The 21,984-nt window shown below is 34.9% G+C and overlaps 1 protein-coding gene across 1 annotated transcript; it reads left to right on the forward strand.

Annotated features, from left to right (window-relative positions):
* Positions 1 to 19,861: 19,861 nt before the first annotated feature.
* On the forward strand, positions 19,862 to 20,800 carry LOC123640651 (olfactory receptor 4L1). The gene has a single exon (XM_045555236.1). The coding sequence runs from the start codon at positions 19,862 to 19,864 to the stop codon at positions 20,798 to 20,800; it is 939 nt and encodes a 312-aa protein (XP_045411192.1).
* The last annotated feature ends 1,184 nt before the right edge of the window (positions 20,801 to 21,984 follow it).

A 21,984-nucleotide genomic window follows, 5' to 3' on the forward strand; every position in this document is an offset into this window, starting at 1 on the left:
TATCTGATTTTGTGTGTGTATGTTTTCTGCTATTTTAGCATCTGAGTCTTAACTATTTATTTAAATAATTAAAAAGAAGTTGTTAAATAATATCAATTTTAATCCTCTAAATTCCTGGAATTATTAAGATATTTTTGATTTAATATTTTTAATAGAAAATGTTTATAACACTGATATAATGCCTTGAATAGCATGCATTTATTATTCACTTCACTCTCTTAGAATTTTTTAAATACATAAACATAATGTCTCCTTACAGAAATATTATAATCCAGTGAAGTAAGATATAAAATAGGAAACTTGAGTAAGATAAAACACGAGATGGTGTTTACTATGCATTTTGATTTATAAAGTTATGTTTTTAACCTACTGTTTGTTAAAAATATCTATCAATATATGTAAACCTTACAAAGGCATCTCAGTGGAATTGGGAGTTGAATTAGGATTTGTGGAGCATTTGTTTTTACTCTGTGGCCTCAAAGGGCTAATCATCCTTAGTAGAGTATAAAAATTTGTTTAGAAATAAACCCTTCAAACATTTCTTTGAGAACCCAATTAATTTTGTAAGAATTCAATATCAATGGAAATATTAAAAGTTAAAACTATGCACTTTTTATTCTTCCTATGCCAAACAATAGGGATTTGTCAAGGATCTTTTAAGCGATTTCAGTCATTCATAAAACAGTCTTTTTTACATTTACTAAGTACCAGACTATCAAACATTTCTTTGAGAACCTAAATAATTTTGTAAGAATTCAATATCAATGGAAATATTAAAAGTTAAAACTATGCACTTTTTATTCTATCTTCCTATGCCAAACAATAGGGATTTGTCAAGGATCTTTTAAGCGAATTCAATCATTCATAAAATGGTCTTCTTTACATTTACTAAGTACCAGACACTTTTCCAAGCAACAGAGCTACATTGATAATGATACATATCTTGTCCCTGCCTTGGAGAGAATAACAAGGTGCAGGGAGGTATCTATGTTAGTCACGGCGGTCTTAGAAGACCATTCTAGGGAGGGGACAGTTAAGCCAAGCATTGAGAAAGCTACACAGACGTTAGAGAGGGAAAGGAGCATTCCTGGCAGAAGGGCCAGTCTATGCAGATGTTGCAGAGTGACGAAGAGCTTGTAGGTCCTGAAGGTAAAATTTTATGAAGGAGGTTGATGAATGAAGGTTGCTTATAGAAGGCAGCAGACTAGAAAACGAAAGTCTAGTGGATCTTTTTTTTTTTTTGTCAGAAATGTAAAATTATTAAAGGGTTTGTAGAATGGGAAAGATGAGATTCCAAATACTATTAAAGTTTGATAGAGCTCTATTCTCGTTAAGTGGAGATAAATCATAGCAAAAGTAAAAGCAGAGAGAATAGTTTCTTGGTTCTTCCACTTAGTCAGCCTGAATTTATTAAATGATACTAACAGTGAATTTATTGAAACTTTACAATGAGGCTGTCTGAAGTCAAATACAAAAGCTAAATTTATGCAAAAACACACCAAACCATCTCCTCATGTCTTTTATTTAATAGAATAATGTACCTTGAAAATCAAACTATATTTCCTTCTTATCCCTTTCTTCCTTTTCCTCTACTTAAATTTGGCCCTAGAATATATCTTTGAAAAGTTGCAGCTTTATTCTGAAATATTCTATGTATGGTATGCTCACCATATGACTTGAGTAGCAGTGTCTGGGTATCCAATTTGTGCACATTCTTTTTAATTTTTGTATTTAAGAATCCTTTTTTTTCTTATATACCTCTTCAAATAGTAATGCAACACTAAACTATGGCATATAGATCTTCATAAGAGAAATTTTAAAAGGTTTTATTTTTCATGGCAATTATGACTGATTGCTAATGGCTAGGTGGAGTACTAAATTAAAAAATATTCGGAGGCTCAGTCAGAGTGAGAAAAAATCTACTAGCAAATTTACCACCCTCACTTCTTTGTAATCTTTTCAAGAAAGTTATGACTGTTGGAAAATCACGGAGGGGTTACATATAAAAATAAACAGAAAAATTCTTCTAGAAAATGAACTCATCTCTAATGTATCTTTAGTTCACCTTTATAATTTTGCTTACTTAATTACATTATTGTACCATAAAATTATACTAGAGTCATCTTCCATGATCTTTCACTAGTACTGTTGAGTTATTATGAAGTTCTACATAATTGTAAAGGACTTAGTGAAATTCTAACTTTTCTGAACGGTGAATTGCTAAACTCCACTAATTTATTGATTGCCATTAATCAATAAAGGTCATTAAGAATAATAAAAGCTCTGCCACCACCCTCCCTCTCTCTACAGTCACATATATAAGTAAAAGATTTTTATCTATGTTAGGAATGGGTCAATGGTCTATGAATTTTCTTATAAGCCTTGCTCAGTATAAATGTTTTTTATCTTAATTTTAGATGTATAAAAAATTGAATTATCACAATTCTTAAAAATATTCATATCCATGTAATCAAATGAAGAGAATTAAAATTTCTTCAAGTATCATCTATGATAGTTTCATTTTCTATGAATGTGTTCACCTACCATCACCCAAACTACTTGAATTAGGGCTTCCTGGGGAAGCACATTCTAGAAAAAGTTCACATGGCTGATATACTTGGTGAATTCACAACCAACTTAAATGATGAGAGAGTAAGTCCTTGATCTGAACTCTAGGGGAAACAAGCATGTTTATTTTAATAATTCCCTCTGGGTATCAATTACAAGTACATATTTTATGTATGTTTCCTGTCTCCCTCTAATTTTCTAATACGCAAATGATTGACATGTATTTTACTGGAGGTAAGAAAGAACCAACATAAATTCAGAATCACTGTCTACATGTCTTTGAAGAGACCACTTCTCATCTATAACTGGTAGCTTTAAACAGCAGTGCTGACAACATATTACAATTGTATGCTTTAATAAAAGGTGAGACATTTACATAAAACTTATAATTGAATGAAAACCATATTATTCTGATCATGAGGGCCCTGTAAAATATAATTTTTGTCCACTACTGTCTGGGAAATGTATCTAACTGTATTATAGTAAGAAGCAGAAGAACCACTCTGTGACTATTAAATAAATTCAATTCACATTCCTCATCCAAGGGTCAGTTTTACAAGTTAAGCTTGAGTTTTTGGCATATAAACCTGGATTGATTTAATCCAAAGGAGACAAAAAATAAAATAATTTATGATATGGTAAATTAATGAAAATGAAGCTCTTCTGTGGCTAAATTTAGCATCTGTGATGTCTGACATTTAATCTAATAAAATCTCAGTTAAAGAACATGGGAACCCTTGACTTATTTTATTTAATATTCAGTTTGCTTATTTATATTTTAATTTTCATAGTTTATTTATTTTAATTTAGAGAACATTTATGGAATATTGAGTGAAATTATTAATTTAAATTGATTTCTTTTTATTTCCCCTTAACCCTACACTTATTTTCTTGATTGAAGACATACAACTTTTTAGTCAATACAATTGTCTAATTGTACTGCTAATATATTAATTTTTGACAATTTTGCCACCCAAGGAGTACCTATTCTCCTAAATCCACTGGTACTTTTCTACCTACATCCAAAGCTGTTCTTTTCTGATTTTGTTAACTTGATCGATACATAAGAACAAAGACCTTTCACATTTATAATGTTGAGACTTTTTCTACTAAGTGTACATACATATTATTTTTATTAGGAAAATATTTATAATGGCTGTTTTGGCATAAAATCTGATTTTTGCTTTCCAAAGATTTTCTTGGTAGTAAGTGAGCATTACCTGTGGATTGTCTAATCTATATATGGTTTAACACTTTCATGAAAAGGAAACATAGCAAAAACTCATGACCAATAGAAACTGTGCAGCCCTTATTCTGATCAAAAAACTCTGTTACACCTTTCCACTTGTAATATCTATGCTATTTTAATGCTGTTGTGGAAATGCATTTGTTACTGAATATACGCCAAAGTATTATGCCTCCTATGCTTTTTATTCCTAAGCAAACAGAGACAGTTAAAAGGAGTGTAGTAATTCTTCATCTTTACCCTCATGAAAGGCATTCAGATAGCTATCCTCCCCACCCCCAATCACAGGCCATGCAGCCCATTCTCAGACACAGTTATTGCTAGACAGAAATCAAATACTATTTGATCCAAGTTTATTCAATTATTTTTTCATTTCTTCTTACTTCACTGTTTTTCATATAATATACACTATTCCAAATTTTAGATTTTCCATTTGAGCCTTAACTATGTATATGGCTTTAGTTACAAAGATCCTCTTCTTTTGCTTATTTTTTTTAGCAATGTCTAAGTTTAAAAAAACTCATATTTTAAAAATATTTAATCTTTGACTATATATATGAACTGTCATAAGGAATGATTTTATCTATAATAACTTATTTGAAGCCATCCCTATGTAGACTTAGCTAGGTATTATAGTTTTACAAATACACTTATAAAAATTCAAAGAAGGCTGGAAGTAACAAATATAGTTTTAAACTCTCTTGATTTACCAAGTTTACATATTAAACTAAAAAGTTTACTTTTGTGAGTCTGCTCAAGATTTTCTCCTGTTAGAATTTTGAGATTGAGGATTGCATATTAGCATATTATGGGGGTAGAAAAGTTTATGTATATTGCCCTTGCCTCATTCCTCCCACCCTGAATCAGAGCTTCAAGCGTGTCCATCCCCCAGATGGTGCACATCGCACTCATTATGTATGTATACACCCATTCCCTCTCCCCTCCAACATCTGCCTGACACCCGATTAATGTTATTCCTAAATGTTTTCTTAGGTGATGATCAGTGAAACCAATTTGACGGTGAGTACATGTGGTGCTTATTTTTCCATTCTTGGGATACTTCACTTAGTAGAATGGGTTGCAGCTCTATCCAGGAAAATACAAGAGGTGTTATATCACCATTGTTTTTTATAGCTGAGTAGTACTCCGTGGTATACATATACCACATTTTATTAATCCACTCATGTATTGATGAGCACTTGGGTTGTTTCCACATCTTTGCAACTGTGAATTGTGCTGCTATAAACATTCGAGCGCAGGTGTCTTTTTTATAGAATGTCTTTTGTTCTTTCGGGTAGATGCCCAATAATGGGATTGCTGGATCAAATGGTAGGTCTCCTTGTATCTGTTTAAGGTATCTCAATATTGCTTTCCACAGAGGTTGCACTAGTTTGCAGGCCCAGGAGCAGTGTATGAGTGTTCCTATCTTTCCGCATCCATGCCAATATTTAATGTTTTGGGATTTTTTGATAAAGGCCATTTTCACTGGAGATAAGTGATATCTCATTGTGGTTTTGATTTTCATTTCCCTGATGATTAGAGATGTTGAGCATTTTTTCATATGTTTTTGGCCATACTTCTGTCTTCTTTTGAAAAATTTCTATTCACGTCCTTTGCCCACTTTTTGATAGGATTGTTTGATTTTTTCTTGCTGATTTTCCTGAGTTCCAAATAGATTCTAGTTATCAGCCCCTTAATGGATGTGTAGCTTGTGAAAATTTTTTCCCATTCTTTAGGTTCTCTGTTTGCTCTCATGACAGTTTCTTTGGCTATGCAAAAGCTTTTTAATTTAATCAGGTCCCATTTATTTATTTTTGTTGTTGCTGTGGTTGCCTTCGGGGTCTTCTTCATAAATTCTTTGCTTAGGCCAATGTCTACAAGAGTTTTTCCTACATTTTTTTCTAGAGTTCTAATAGTTTCACACCTTAGGTTTAAGTCTGTTATCCACCATGAGTTGATTTTTGTGAGAGGTTAAAGGTGCGGGTCTTGTTTCAGTCTTCTATATGTGGCTATCCAGTTTCCCCAGCACCATTTATTGAATAAGGAATCTTTTCCCCATTGTATGTTTTTGTCTGCTTTGTCAAAGATTAGATGGCTATATGAGGATGGTTTTATATCTGGATTCTCAGTTCTATTTCACTGGTCTGTGTCTCTGTTCTCATGCCAATACCAGGCTGATTTAATAACCACAGCCTTATAGTATAGTTTGAAGTCTGGTATATTAATACCTCCCATTTTGTTCTTCCTGCCTAAAATTGCTTTTGCTAAATGGGGTCTCCTCTGGTTCCATACAAAGCATAAAATTATTTTTTCTATATTTGTGAAAAATGATGTTGGTAATTTAATAGGGATTGTGTTGAATCTGTAGATCACTTTGGGTAGTGTAGACATTTTAACAATGTTGATTCTTCTGATCCACAAGCATGGTATGGTTTTCCACCTGTTTACATGCTCTGCAATTTCCTTCCTCAGTGTTTCATAGTTCTCCCTGTAGAGGTCTTTTACCCCCTTAGTTAATATATTCCTAGGTAGTTTATTTTCTTTGTTGCTATTGTGGAGGGTATTGAGTCTTTGATTTGGTTCTCTGTTTGACTGTCATTGGCATATATGAATGCCTCTGATTTGTGTGTATTGGTTTTGTATCCTGAGACTTTATTGTATTTATTTATCAGTTCCAGGAGTCTCATGGTTGAATACTTGGGGTTTTCTAGATATAATATCATTTCATTAGCAAAGAGTGAGAGTTTAATCTCTTCTGTCCCCATTTGGACACCCTTGATTCTGTTCTCTTGCCTGATTGCTCCCACAAGGACTTCCAGCACTATGTTTAGTAGCAATGCGGATAGTGGGCAACCTTGTGTGGTTCCATTTCTAAGTGGGAATGCTTTCAATTTTTCCCCATTCAGTATGATGTTGGATGTGGGTTTGTCATATATGGCTTCATCATTTTTAGATAGGCCCTGTCTATGTCTATTTTGTTAAGCATTCTTATCATAAAAGGGTATTGAATTTTGTCAAATGCTTTCTCTGCATCTATTGAAAGGATCATATGGTCTTTGTTTTTGCTATTTATGTGGTGAATTACATTTATAGATTTGCATATGTTGAACCATCCCTGCATCTCTGGGAAGAAGCCCACTTGGTCATGATGGATTATTTTCTTGATAAACACCTGGATTCGATTTGCTAGGATTTTATTGAGAATTTTTGCATCTATATTCATAAGATTGGTCTGTAGTTTTCCCTTTTTGTTGCATCCTTTCCTGGTTTTGGTATCAGGGTTATGTTGGCTTCATAAAATGTGCTTGGGAGGATTATGTCCTTCTTGCTGTTGTGAAATAACTTTTACAGGATAGGCACCAGTTCTTTGTAGGTGTGGTAAAATTCAGGTGTGAAATCATCTGGTCCGGGGCTTTTCTTTTGGGGAAGGTTTTTTTATTGCTGTTTCGATTTCAGTTGTTGATATTGGTCCGTTCAGGAATTCTATTTCTTCCTGGTTGAGCCTAGGGAAGCTGTGTGTTTCTAAAAATTTGTCCATTTCCTCCACATTTTCCAATTTGTGTGAACAAAGGTTTTTGTAGAATTCATAGATGCTATCTTGTATCTCCATGGCGTCAGTTGTAATTTCCCCTTTCATGTTCCTGATGGAGCTTATTAGAAATTTTTCTTTTCTACTCTTAGTTAGTCTAGCCAAAGGTGTGTCAATTTTGTTTTATCTTTTCAAAGAACCAACTTTTTGTTTTATTAATCTCCCATATAGTTTTCCTGTTGTCCATTTCATTTAGTTCTGATTTGATCTTATTAATTTCACTCCTTCTTTCGTCGGTCTGTTCTTCTTTCTCTAGCTCTTTGAGTCTATTCATTAGGTTGTCTATTTGTAAATTTTCTGTCTTTTAGATATAGACATTTATGGAAATAAACTTTCCTCTCAGGACTGGTTTAGCTGTGTCCCACATTTTAATAACTTATGTCTGCTTTGTCATTTAATTCAAAGAATCTTTTAATTTCCATCTTGATTTCCTTGTTTATAAAATAATCATTCAGGAGAAGGTTATTTAGCTTCCACAACTTTAAGTAGAAATGAGAATTTCTGTTAGGATTGATTTCTACTTTTATTCCACTGTGATCTGAGATGATGCATGGCATAATTTCTATTTTTTTTTTTTTAATTTTTTAAGACATGTTTTTTGTCCTGGGGTATGGTCAATCTTAGAGAATGTCCCATGAGCTGATGAGAAGAACATACATTCAATGTCCTATAAATGTCAGTCAGGACCATTTGTTCTAGCATTCTGTTTAAGTTCATTATTTCTTCATTTATTTTCTGTTTGGAGCATCTTTCCTGTGCCATCTGCGGGGTGTTGAAGTCTCCAACTATTATGGTGTTGCTGTTTATCATTTGGTTTAGATCAAGTAGGGTTTGCTTTACGAATCTGGGTGCACCTAAGTTGGGTGTATACATATTAAGTATAGTTATGTCTTCTTGTTGAACTGTACCCTTCACCAGTATATAGTGACCATCTTTACCTTTCATTACTTTTGTTGATTTAAAAACTAAGTTCTCTGAAATTAAAACCACCATGTCATCCTTCTTTTGGCTTCTGTTTGCTTGAAATATAGATTTCCACCCCTTTATTTTCACTCTAAATGCATATTTGCAGATTAGATGAGTTTCCTGGAGACAGCAGATACTTGGATTGTATTTTTTTATCCATTGGGCTAGCCTATGTCTCTTGAGTGGGGAGTTCAAGCCATTCACATTCATTGAGAGAACTGATAGGTGGGGCAGATTTCTGTTCATCTTGTTGGGTATAACTTCATTGCTATATTTTCTCTCTTGAGCCATTGTGGTATCTGGCCTTTGATCTTTAGCTTTTGAGTGGTTTTACTTTGTGAGTATTTCTTGTGCTGGTCCATGTGCAACTCTGTTTTGAGTACTTCTTGGAGGGTTGGTCTTGTCTTCGTGAATTCCCTCAGTCTTTGTTTATGTGAGAATGTCTTAATTTCTCCTTCATATATAAAATTTAGCTTTTCTGGGTCAAGATTCTAGGCTGGGCATTATTCTGTTTCAGAAGAGTGAGAATGGGGCCCCAGTCTCTTCTTGCTTGTAAGGTTTCAGTTGAGAAATCTGGCGTTACTCAGATGGGCTTTCATTTGTATGTTACTTGTTTCTTTCTCCTTACAGCTTAAAGAAGGGCCTCTTTAGTGCATATTTTGGTCAGTCTGATGACTGCATGACGTGGTGTCTTCCTATTTGCAATGAATCTCCCAAGGGTCCTTTGGGTTTCTTGTACCTGTATATCTAGATTTTTAGCAAGGCCTAGGAAATTTTCCTCCATTATATCTTCATAGCTTATCCAACCCTTGCATATTATGTTCTTCACCCTCAGGAATGCCCATAACTCTCACATTATGCTTCTTCATATAATCCCACATTTCTTGCAGACTTTGGTATTTTCTCTTATTTCTTTGCTCTATCTCTATGACTGACTTATTTAAGTGGAAGGTGTCATTTTCAATCTCTGAGATTCTTTCTCTGTTTGATCTACCCTGCTCTTGAGGCTTTCCACTGTGTTTTGTAGTTCCCTGAATAAATTCTTCATTTCCGGGAGTTCTGTTTGATTTTTCTTTAACATTTCAATTTCTTTAGTGAATTTTTCTTCCAAGTCCTGGACTTCTTTTGTGGTTTCTTTGTGTTGGTTATCCATTTTTTTCTTGCATATCATTGAATTTTCTTACAATCCATGTTTGAAATTCTTCTGTCATTTTAGTGTTCTGAATTTGGTTAATGTCCATTGCTAGAGAGCTGGTGTTCCCCTTTGGGGGTGTGCTTTGCATTTGATTCTTTATACTTCCAGACTTCTTTCGCTGATTCCTTCCCATCTGGATCAGCTGTTGCTTCTTACCTTTAGATTTTTGTTTGGATAATGACACACTCTGTTTAGTCTCTGACCCAATAGGTGGTGTTTGTGGGTGAGATTCAACCACACCCTATATGATGAGTCAGTAGGTGCATAAAAGTGGGTGCAGAATGACCTCCCTGTCAGTAGGTGGCTCTTGCTGGGAGGAGCAGGCTGCAGTGTTCTTTTGGAGTCCTGTAATCAGCTCTTGTTCCTCTGGAGAGGCACTCTAGTGCCTCACATGGTGGATGAGGCCGTGAGACTTCTAGGTGTGTCCTTATGCTGCACCTCAGTGAGAGAAGGTCAGGGAGAGAGCCTGGGCAGAGATGGGTTGGGTGAGCCTGCCCTCAAGCTCCACAAATGCTGTTAGCAGTGGTCAAAGGTCTGTTCTTTCCCTCTAGGAAAAGCTGCCAGGGAGGGGCTGGAATGGTCCCACCCAGCAGGGAAGTCTGTGTGTCGGAGTGGGGCTGTCTGAGACCTCCAGTCTAGAGCAGGACTGGCTCCTTTCCACCCTCCCCTATTCTGCAGTTTCTCCCAGGCCTCTGCCAGCAGGCAGGACCTCAAGCCAGTGGATCTACCCTGGCTGTCATGCAGGCCAGTAGGTTCCCTACCCAGGATCGCAGTCTGGACTGGGTGCACGGCCATCCTGTGAGAAGAGAGTTGCCCCTCAAGCATGCTGATCTGCCCCTGAAGGCACACACACTCAGTAGGGGCAATCACAAATATCCCTTCTGTCCCCGAGGGCAATGTGATCAAGACCTGGGTGTATGGGATCTGCTCTGCAGGCCTGTCCCCTGGGTCCTGGAGATCAATCCCTACCCTTCCAGGGAGAGGAGTGCTGGTCTCAAGTCACCCATGGGGTGCCCAAGCTGGATCGATGTCTCCCCGCCTCGGGATTTGCCCCACTCTCCTGGAGTCACCAGGCAAGCAGCATCTGGGAGGGCTGGCGGGTAGGGAGCTCACAGTTTGAGTACCCTTCAGTCTGCTGTAGGTCCCCAAAAGGAAACATCCTGTTCCCTCCAGATGCCTCCGGATCGTGGCTAAATTGTCTCTCTCAGCAGCTGCCGGTAGGGAAAGGGGAGGGGAGAATGAAGCAACATGGCACCTGCTGATCAGCTCCAGTCTGGGGACTGGGAGGTGACCTGAGGGAGCTGGGACCCTGGTGCTCTGTCCGCAAGAGGCTCACGGTTCATTGGCGGCAGCCGTCTCTGGTCTTCATTTGGGCAGGTCTCTCTTCTCAGGAGCCCACCCGCAGTCCAAAATGCAAGGGAGGGGAAATGTAACTGCTCCACTTATCCTTGTTGCTGGTCTCCAAGCCTCTCGGGGGCCTTTCTCCTTCCAGTTCTCCTCCGCAGCTTCTTCCTGTGGAGTCTCCTGTAGTTTCAGGCACCCTTCCTTCTGACCCTCATCTGATCTATGTTTGTCTGCCTCTTTATTTTTTTTCACTTTCTTCTAAAATCTGTCTTTCTTGCAGAAACACTCTGGCTGGTGGTTTTTCTCATCCACCATCTTGCCCTTCCCCCTGTTTTTGTGCGCCTTTTGTTTCTCATTTTTGTCTTATATGCTTGCTAAGACCTCCAGCAAAATATGAATAGAAGCAGTAATAGAGGAAATTGTTTTTCTGATCTTAATCATTTTCAATCCTAAATATAATATTGGCTGACAACATTTTTTTCCCTCCTTAAATAAATTGTGGAAGTTTTACTGCACCTCTAGCTTATTAAGCATTTTAGTTTTGAATTATAAATGGGTGGTTGAAATTTGTCAAATGGTTTTTGAGCATCAATTGTTATGATTATATGCAGTTATCCATTACTCTGTTAATGTGATGAATTATAGTGACTGATTTTCCAAATGTTCAATCAACTTGAATCTTACACATTTTATATATTTGACTTGTTAAGATTTTCTTTATAACATTTTGCTTTATGTTCGTGGGTTTCTCATATCTTGTTAGGTTGTCATATCCTTGTTAGATTTAATATCAGTTTTAATCTAGACCAATATAATTATTTGTGAAGTATTCCTTCTTTTTCTGAATTTGCAGTACTTCATTTTTTAACATTTGGAAAAGTTCATCAATGAAGCCAACTGATTTTTGCATTTTTTAATGGGACATTTATAGTTTTAATTTCTTTTGTAAATACACAATATCCACATTGTTTCTTCTTTTGTTACTAATATAATTGTGCTTTCAAGGAATTTAATTATTTCATCTAAACTTTCAACTATTTGTGAGATTTGGGCAAAAAAGTTAAATAGGTACCTCACAAAAGGAAATATTCAAATGGTTAGTAACAATATAAAAAGGTGTTGTACCATTAAAAATCAGGAAAATGCAAATTATATTCACAATCAGTATTGCTATGTATCAAACAAAATAGCCAAAATTAAAAAGGCTTGAGAATATCAAAGTCTGAAAGGATGTGGAACAACTGGAACTTTTACATTGCCAGTGGGAGAGGAAAACCCTTCAGCAGTTTCTAATAGATGTGCTTAGCCATCATCTAGCAATTCCACTCCAAGGTATATACCTAAGAGAAAAGAGTGATTATATCCATAAGAAATGTACAAAAATGTTTATAGCAACTTTGGAAATAATGCAAGTGTTTAAGCAGAGAATGGATTGAAAAAATGTGGAATATCATACAATGAATATCCACATTTAAAAAGGATGACTTATGGAGGAATCTCACAGATATTATAAGGGAAAAATACAGTCATAAAATAGTGAATATTACTTAATTTGATTTACATGAAGTTCAAGAACAGGCAAAACTAATAAATGATGATAGAACAATCATAGCTACCCCGTTGTCTCAGGCCTCTTTCCAGGTTCTGTTTCCCCCACATATGTAAAGTTAGTTGGACTCCTATATTTTGATCTGGGTTGTGTTTACACTAATGGATACATATATAAAAATCATTTAACTGTACACATAAGATTTTGGATCTTTGCATACTTTGCACAAAATCATTTTGCACAACTTATTGTATGTCATACCTCTTAAAACATAAACATATAAACGGTTAATAGGAATAAATTAAACACCATTTTTCTACAGTATTCTTTGACAAAGAATCTGCTGTGAAGATTATGATGCTTGACAAAACAAGAAGGCACTTTGTGTCTGGAATAATGAAGCAGAATGAAAACCTTGACTGATAAGTATATTGGAGATACCCAAAGGGTCTCTCAGAAGAAAGTTCATTTGGGTGACATAAAAAGGGATTGAGGATTTAACTGGCTATGTTGAAAAGAGTGAAATTTGCTTATAAATGCAACTTTAATCATATTGATATCATAGTCTATAACAAATCTTTCAAATATCTCCTCATACAATATAAATAAGCATACATTGGAATTATATCAAAAATTCAGTAATTTATTTTCAAAAACATAAATCAAAGGAAAAAGAAATGAAATAATTTTTTCTTTTGTATGAATTATGGGTTAATGCATGTTGATATCATTTATCTTTTACCTTCTATATATTTCATAAAGAATAAAATTTTGTATCTTTTTAATATTTAATAAAAACAAATTTGTATTGGGAATTGAGATGATTTTATCTCCTAATATGAGGAGACAAAGAAATATAACCAGAGGTATTGCCAGATGAAAATACATATTTGTGGTCAGCCACTGTAGGAGAAAAAATAGAGCCAGGAAATGGAAGATGATTCCATTGCATCAACCCCTTTCACAGGTATACTATTATCTTAAAAGGGTCTAAATTATGAGTGTGTAAGTAATCGATGAATAAAGTTACCAATTCAGAGACAACAATGAAGTAATTTTGAACCCTATTGACCATGTTTTCCACTGAAATAACAACATAATCAGACAAAATAGTTGGTTGCATAGGTCATTTGTTGACATAATAAATATAGGCAGTCAACTGTGAGAAACAAGAATTTAGTCACCTATTCTTTCCCATAGGAGAGACCAAACAATTAAGAATAGCAAATTTCTTTCATTTTAACCATGAACTATTCTGGCACAATGCAGTTCCAACAGAGCTCCCAAATCCAAGAGGATTAATTACGGAAGAAAATTACAAAGGCAAAGTCAAATATCTCATGGATGTGACTCTTAGGAGTTAGTTGTTTCCAAATTTTCAATTAAATTGGTATGCTTGGTCTTTATTTAGGTGATATGATTAAAGAAAGAGATGCTTATGACCACAAACATTTCCTAAGAAATTTTCTATAATAAAGTGAAATATAATACAATCAATCTAATCTCTATATTATGCTTCTAAATTCTTGCCTTGGACACTTGAAAATTCAATGTCATCTACTTTTTAAACAGACATTCAGCTTTTATATCCATGTCTATGCATGGAAACATGGGTATTTTGTTTAGTTGGTAATACCTTATTTTTGTTTCTTCTTTATGGTAGAAAGCTAATGAGAGATTCCAAAAACTCTAACTTGCCAGCTGCCTTTGATTGCTGAGGGAATTAATTTGCAAGATGCAAGGTTTTCCCAGGGTCATTAATTGACTTTTTCCTCATGTCTTATACAGCTTCATAATGAAAGGGATTGCTCCATTACTAGAATTGGAACATAAAGAAGACCAAAGAAAGTGGACCCTAGTGAAAAAATCCTAAAACAATCTCAGTGACTTCCAAAGCAAGCAAGAGGTATGGAGGGAAAAAAACTGAAATATTTTTATGTTTGTAATTTATTAACTTAAATATTTTAAATTTTTTCTCATTTCAAAAGTAAAATGTGTTTATTGCAGAATATTTGTGAGATATCAAGAGATATAGAAAAATGTAATGAGATGTAATTTTACCATCCAAAATAAATAACTAAAATACTGTGATGTGCATGACCTCAAGCTATTTTTCTCTTGAAATTAAACCATTATTTTCACTTGTTCAAATATCATTTGTATATTTTCTTATGCATTTTTATCTTTTAGCTGATTATTTTTATATAAGGCTCTTGAAATTTTCATTATTGTTGTATAAGAATTTGATGTTAAGGACATAATATATGTGGCTGTTTTCGCCCATTCAGCTTTTGCCCCTTGCAATTTTGTTTGTTTTTGAGATAATGGAGATGTTGCTCATTTTTACTGAATAAAATCTATTAATCTTAATTTCATGATTTCCAGACTTATCATGAGTCTTTTTTTTTTTTTTTTTTTGAGACAAGAGTCTCGCTTTGTTGCCTGGGTTAGAGTGAGTGTCGTGGCGTCAGCCTAACTCACACTCCTGGGCTGAAGCGATCCTACTGCCTACTGCCTCAGCCTCCCGAGTAGCTGGGATTACAGGCATGTGCCACCATGCCCAGCTAATGTTTTCTATATATATTTTTTAATTGGCTGGATAATTTCTTTCTATTTTTAGTAGAGATGGGGGTCTCGCTCTTGCTCAGGCTAGTCTCGAACTCCTGACCTCAAGCGATCCACCCACCTCGGCCTCCCAGAGTGCTAGGATTACAGGTGTGACCCACCACGCCCGGCCTATGATTCTTTAAAAAGTTTCACTAACCCAACATTATAAAATACAACAAACTATTTATATTCACGTATATATTTCTAGTTCTTTTAGCTTTTGAATTATCATTTAAATATTCAAAGCATTTTTAACTCTCCAAAAGCTAACCAGTCATATTTCAAAACAAATTCCCAATGATTTGAAAGTCACCTTTATTATAAACATCACATTTTTAATATGTGACTTTGTTTCTAAACCCTCAGATTTCTATTTGTCATTCTGTCTATTCTTATGAAAGTCAGGGATCATGTCAATTACTCTTTTTTTATAGAACATCTTAATATCAGCTCTGTCTCCTTTATTGTTGTTCTTTCCAGTAATTTTCTCAGTAATTCTCAGATGATATTTTAGAAGGGATGGGGAGAAAAACATCTTCCTGCCTTCCTGGTAAAAGTGCTTTGCCAAAAGCTGATATATGTTGAAGAGATATCTGTGCTCTTATAAGTATTGCAGCTCCATACATAATAGCCAAGAGATGGAATCAACGTAAGTGTCCATCAGTGGATGAATGGATAAAGAAAATGTGGTATATATACACAATGAAATACTATTCAGCTATAAAAATTAATAAAATCCTGTTATTTGTGGTAATATGGATGAACCTGGAGGACATAATATTAAGTGAAATAAGCCAGGCACAGAAAGACAAATACCACATGATGTTACTTACATGTGCAATCTTAAAAAGTTGACCCTGTAGAAGTAGAGAGTACAATGGTACCAGAGGCTGCAGAGGGAATGGAGGAGAGGGATGGGTAGAGGTTGGTCAACAGGTACAAAGTTACAGTTAGGCAAAATAAGTTCTGGTGTCTTATTACATACTAGGATGACTGTAGCTCTTAACAACATATTATATATTTCAAGATAGCTAGAAAAGTGGATCTTGAAAGTTATCACCACAAAGAAATGACAAAGGTTTGAGATGATGAACATATTAACTACCCTGATTTGAATATTATGCAATGTATACATGTAATGAAATATCACAGTGTACCCTATAAACATGTATAATTATTATATGTCAATTATAAATAAACAAAATTTTTAAATCAATACATGACTTAGAATATATTTCAATCAAGACTATCTGTAGTAGATTTCCAAATCAATAATCATGAACCTGAGTTTTTAGAGCTGCTGCAACACTAAATATTTTAGGTAGTAGATGATGAACCAGCACAGCTAGTTACCATGACAAACCTCAAGTTATTTACAGATCATTTTTAAAATTCTTTTACTGCTATATGTAAAGTAAGTGATTCTCTGATTTGAAGTTCTTGGTAGCTAAATGCCAACTACATATTTAGAGGCATTTATCCAGGGGTAGAATCTAATTTAACCAAATTAAATGTTATAGATATTAAATTTATAAAAATTACAATCTGTCTTAAACCCTATTAATACCAGAGATAAGCACTGCTAACAGTTTGATGACTTTATGGTTCTCCTAGATTTTTATGAAATTTATATGCATATGTGCATAATTTTTCATTAAATGTTATAATCTAAAATCTAAAATGCATATTATATCATACATTTTTATATTGGCAATAGAGGTTTCTATTTTTAAATCATTTACTTAATGATGGACTTCTGGGATGCTTTCTAATATTTGGTTATTTGAACAATGAGCATTATTGTTCATTTTTACGTGAAACTTCATTTTAGAAGTGGAAGTTCTTTGTTCAACTGTTGCAAAACTTTTAAATATTGGATGAAGTGCTTAATTTCCCCCCTAATACTGGGCCAATGTTCAAAAAGTAGTCTATGAGACTTCTTATACCCCTATCTCACATCCTCACCAAAGTTGAATTTATATTTTAATGTGATAAAGTTGTATATTTTGTTATTTTAATTTTATTTTTTTAATTGTAAATAACGTTGAGCACTTCTGTCTTTACAGATATTTTCACTTCTACTTCTGTGAATTGACAATCCATAGGACTTCCACACTTTTCCATTGTTTCTTTAACCTTTTCTTACTTAGTGCTAAATGTTATTTATAAATCAAGGTTACCATCTCTTTGCTTGATGTGTCGAAAATATAGTCTCATCTTTTTCTTGTGCTCAGTGTTTCTTATTTTTTCATTTCCATAGTCAAATATATGAGTCTTTATCTTCACGGATTCTAGTTTTATGTCTAGAATATTTCTTATCACTCTATTATGTTAAAACAATATTTAACCATGTTTGCTTTTACTAATATCATAGTTTTATCTTTACAGATGTAAATCTTTTACATCTCTGAAATTTATTTTCTTATGAGAAGTGAGGTTAGGATGTGATCCCCTCCTCTGCCTATTGCTAGTTAATTACTCTGTTTTAACATAATAGAGTGATAAAAAATATTCTAGACATAAAGCTAGACTCCATGAAGACTTGGCATTACACATGGGTATGCTTTACCCATCTAGAACACCACGGAGATGTTCCCTGTAGATCCCCCCGTGTTTATAAGAGTTCTGCATTTATAATATCCATATAAATTATGTGAATGGTTTAAGAAATCTGATTGGACATTCAACTACTTGTTAGAGAAAGTAAGTTCAGTGAGGTAGTAGGAAGTCAGCAGCAAACATTCATTATTCTCTCTGAGCACTGTATCTCCCAATATACCAAACTCATAGGCCCAAATGTAAAGTCTGTGCCCATGGGACAGATACTTGGACCCTTCTTCCACCTTAGGGAAAAAGAAGGTGAGAGACCATTTCAATTTCAACAACCATAGGTTCATATGTCTAAAACGTTTCTTGTGTTTATCATGTCTGCTCACCACCTGAACTCCCACTACCACATCCTCAGGTCTGTGGAAAATTTGTCTTTCATGAAACTTAAGAAATGGAGCCACTCACAGGAGGTTAGTGGCAGATGAATGAGTGAAGCTTCATCTGTATTATCAGTCTCTCCCCATCACTCACTATTACCTGAGCCCCCAACCCCCACTCCAGTCTGTGAGAAAATTTTCTTCCATTAAACCAGTCCCTGGTGCCAAAAAGGTTGGGGACTGCTGATTTAGTGTACCCACCTTCATCAATTATCTTAGCTAGATCTTCTGGATAACTTGCTGTACCTTCTACCTCAGCACTTACTGCTTCACCTTGCACTTTTATGTTATAGAGGTAGCTTTTTCCTTACATCTCATGAACCCATTTCTCTTCTGAAGCTTCCTCCCCTCTCTCAGCCTTCATAGATTTAAAGAGAGTTAGGGCCTTGCTCCTGGGTTAGGCTTCGGCATAAGGGAATGTTGTGGTTGATTTGATCTTCTATCCAGACCACTAAAACTTTCTCCCTATCAGCAGAAAGACATTTCAATTTCTTAACACTCATGTGTTCACTGGAGTAGCACTCTTCATTTCCTTCAAGAACTTTTTTTCCATTGTATTTACAACTTGGCTAATTAGCCTAAGTGATCTAGCTTTTGGCCTATCTCAGCTTTTGACATTTCTTTTTCACTAAACTCAATCATTTCTAGCTTTTGATTTAAAGTAAGAGATACACAACACTTCCTTTCACTTGAACACTTCGAGGCTATTGTAAAGCTATTAATGGGCCTAATTTCAATATCGTTGTGTCTCAGGGAATAGAGAGGCTCAAGGAGAAGGAGACAGTTGAAGGAATTATTGGTGGGTGGAGCAGTCAGAACACACAGAACATTTATTGCTTAAGTTCTCCATCTTTTGTGGGCATAGTTTGTGATGCCCCCAAATAATTAAAATAATAACATCAAAGTTCAGTGATCGTAGATGACCATAACAGATATAATGATGATGAAAAATTTTGAAAGATTGTGCGAATTACCAAAATGTGACACAGAGACATGAAGTGAGCACATGCTGTTGGAAAAATGGTGCCAATAGACTTGCTGTACACACAGTTACCACAAATCTTCAATTTGAGGAAGGAAGGAAGGAAAGAAGGAAGGAAGGTAGGTAAAAACAAAGGCAATATTTGTGAAGAGCAATAAAGTGAAACACAATAAAACAAAGTATGCAGGTAAAATACACAAGAGAAATTAAAAAGAAAAATTATTTTTAATGAATTCAAAGACTTTCTTTTATATATAAATTAGCCCCTAAATTGTGTGTGTGCTTGGTTTTTATTTGTTTGTCTGTCTTAGGACCATAGGATGCCCTTTGTAAACTACTTCAGGGATATAGGACAATGTAATTCCTCATTACATTACATAAATCCTATATTCCTTATATATTGGGATAACATAATCTCAAGGAGTGTAGGTACAGAGTAGTATACTAACAAAAGTCAACATAAATAGTAATTAATTACTATTTAATCTTTATATGTGAATCAGTTAGTGACCAAGTCAAGATCAGTTGCTGAGAGTATCATTTCATAGAATCAGACAATAGAAAATGGAATTTCTACTCCTTCAAATGCTTTATAGTTGCTCTATCTATAAGAATGTTGTTTCTAAGAGATGTGATACACAAACTAATCTGAAATTATAAACTTTGACGTGTTGGTATATTTGAAATTATATGTTCTCATAGCATTAACTATTATTATCACCAACTAACAGAAATAAGAAAATATTGGTGCTTGAAAAATAACTGTGGCTTATTTTTTTATTCTTTTTGCATATATAAGAACTTCTGGAACCTCTCTGAGTTGGGTACATGGATGCTAAAAATGGATCTGTAGTGACCGAGTTTATTTTACTAGGATTTTCTGAACGATGGGAACTTCAAATTTTCTTCTTTGTGACATTTTCCTTAATCTATGGTGCCACTGTGGTGGGAAACATTCTCATTATGGTCACCGTGATATTTAGTTCGACTCTTCATTCTCCCATGTACTTCCTCCTTGGAAACCTCTCTTTCTTGGACATGTGTCTCTCCACAGCCACTACACCCAAGATGATCGCAGACTTGCTCAGTGAACACAAGACCATCTCTGTATGGGGCTGCATGGCCCAGATGTTCTTTATGCATTTCTTTGGGGGTGCTGAGATGACTCTTTTGCTAGTCATGGCCTTTGACAGATATGTAGCCATATGTAAACCCCTGCACTACAGGACAATCATGGACCACAGGTTGCTGAAGGGGTCTGTGATACTTTCATGGGTCATTGGTTTTATACACACCATGAGCCAGATGGTATTAACAGTGAACTTGCCTTTCTGTGGCCACAATGTCATAAACAGCATATTTTGTGACCTTCCCCTTGTGATCAAGCTTGCTTGTGTTGAAACATATGCCCCGGAATTATTTGTCATTGCTGACAGCGGGCTGCTCTCTTTTATCTGTTTCATCCTCCTGCTTGTCTCCTACACTGTCATTCTGCTCACTGTACGACAGAAATCATCGGGAGGGCTCTGCAAGGCTCTATCCACATTGTCTGCCCACATCATTGTGGTCACTCTGTTCTTTGGACCTTGTATCTTTATCTATGCTTGGCCATTCAGTACTTTGGCAAGTAATAAAACACTTGCTGTATTTTACACTGTTATCACACCCTTACTGAATCCTATTATTTACACCCTGAGAAATCAGAAAATGCAAGGGGCCATGAGAAAATTACTGTTCCATCATGTTAGCTCTGCACAGAACTTCTAGGCTTTAGCACTACATGATTATCACAACTTTCAAATCCTATGATATGATAATTTGAATAGATTATGTAGAATGCTGCATTTCACTATTTAATGTTAGAATCATAACCTATTCTGACGAGATTAATACTAAATTACTTTAAATTCACACTTAAAGTTATTGTAACATATGAGGATAATTAGAGATCTACAGCAAAATAGACATAAAATCACTGAGTATTTTTTCATAGACATTCAATATACATATTCATTATTAAAAAAGTATAAAATTATATGACTACTATTAGATATGATTTTAATAGGCATTGATAATTCATGGAATTCATAAATATACACTATTATTAAAGCCAGGTACCATGAACAGAAAAACAGAATTCTAATTTTTTGACTCAATAAGGCAAAAAATAAGAATGAATCTGTAAATTCAACAGTATAGTGAATACAAATATAAGATGCCAGAGAGAAAAGCCAATGGAAAAACAATTTCAATACAACTGCAAAGAGCAGTCTTTGATACCAAACAGTTTGAGGACTGTAAGTATGCAAGGCTGACTTTCAAACTGGAATAAAAAAACATAAAAACAAAAACATGTTTCCTTATTTTCTATAATATTCCATGTAGCTTTACCCTCCCAAGGGATTTACATAAAAGTCTTTTAATTTGTGTTAATTTTTTGGGGAAGAAATATTAATAGAAAAGTAATACCCGACACCCCCTCCCTTGGGCTTTGGTAAGACTACCTCTTCTCCTGCCCCTCTAGCTTAGATGTGATGGTGACTTCCAATTGATGGTAATCTTTGGTTCCTCTGAACACACCCTGTTTAAAATCTCAGACATTCTGTCACTTGAGTAACTAGTTAAATTATTTCTGTGTTAAATACTTAAGTTATTTCTTTTTTCCAAATTAGACCCCAGAAAACATGGGGTTGGGGAGAGGCAAAGGGCATAGCTTGCCACTGACTCACCTCCAATAAAGAATTTATAATTATAATACAAATTCAAAGAGCAATCTTTGAAACCAAATAGTTTGAGGAATATAAGTACACAAGGCTGACTTTCAAACTGGAATAAATAAACATAATAAACAAAAGCATATTTGCTTATTTTGTATAATATTCCATGCCAGAGGGAATAAATCTCCACTGACTCAGCTCCAATAAAGAATTTTCACCAAAGAGCTACCAGAT

Source organism: Lemur catta, chromosome 1 (assembly GCF_020740605.2).
Source record: "Lemur catta isolate mLemCat1 chromosome 1, mLemCat1.pri, whole genome shotgun sequence".
NCBI classification, from domain to species: Eukaryota; Metazoa; Chordata; class Mammalia; order Primates; family Lemuridae; genus Lemur; species Lemur catta.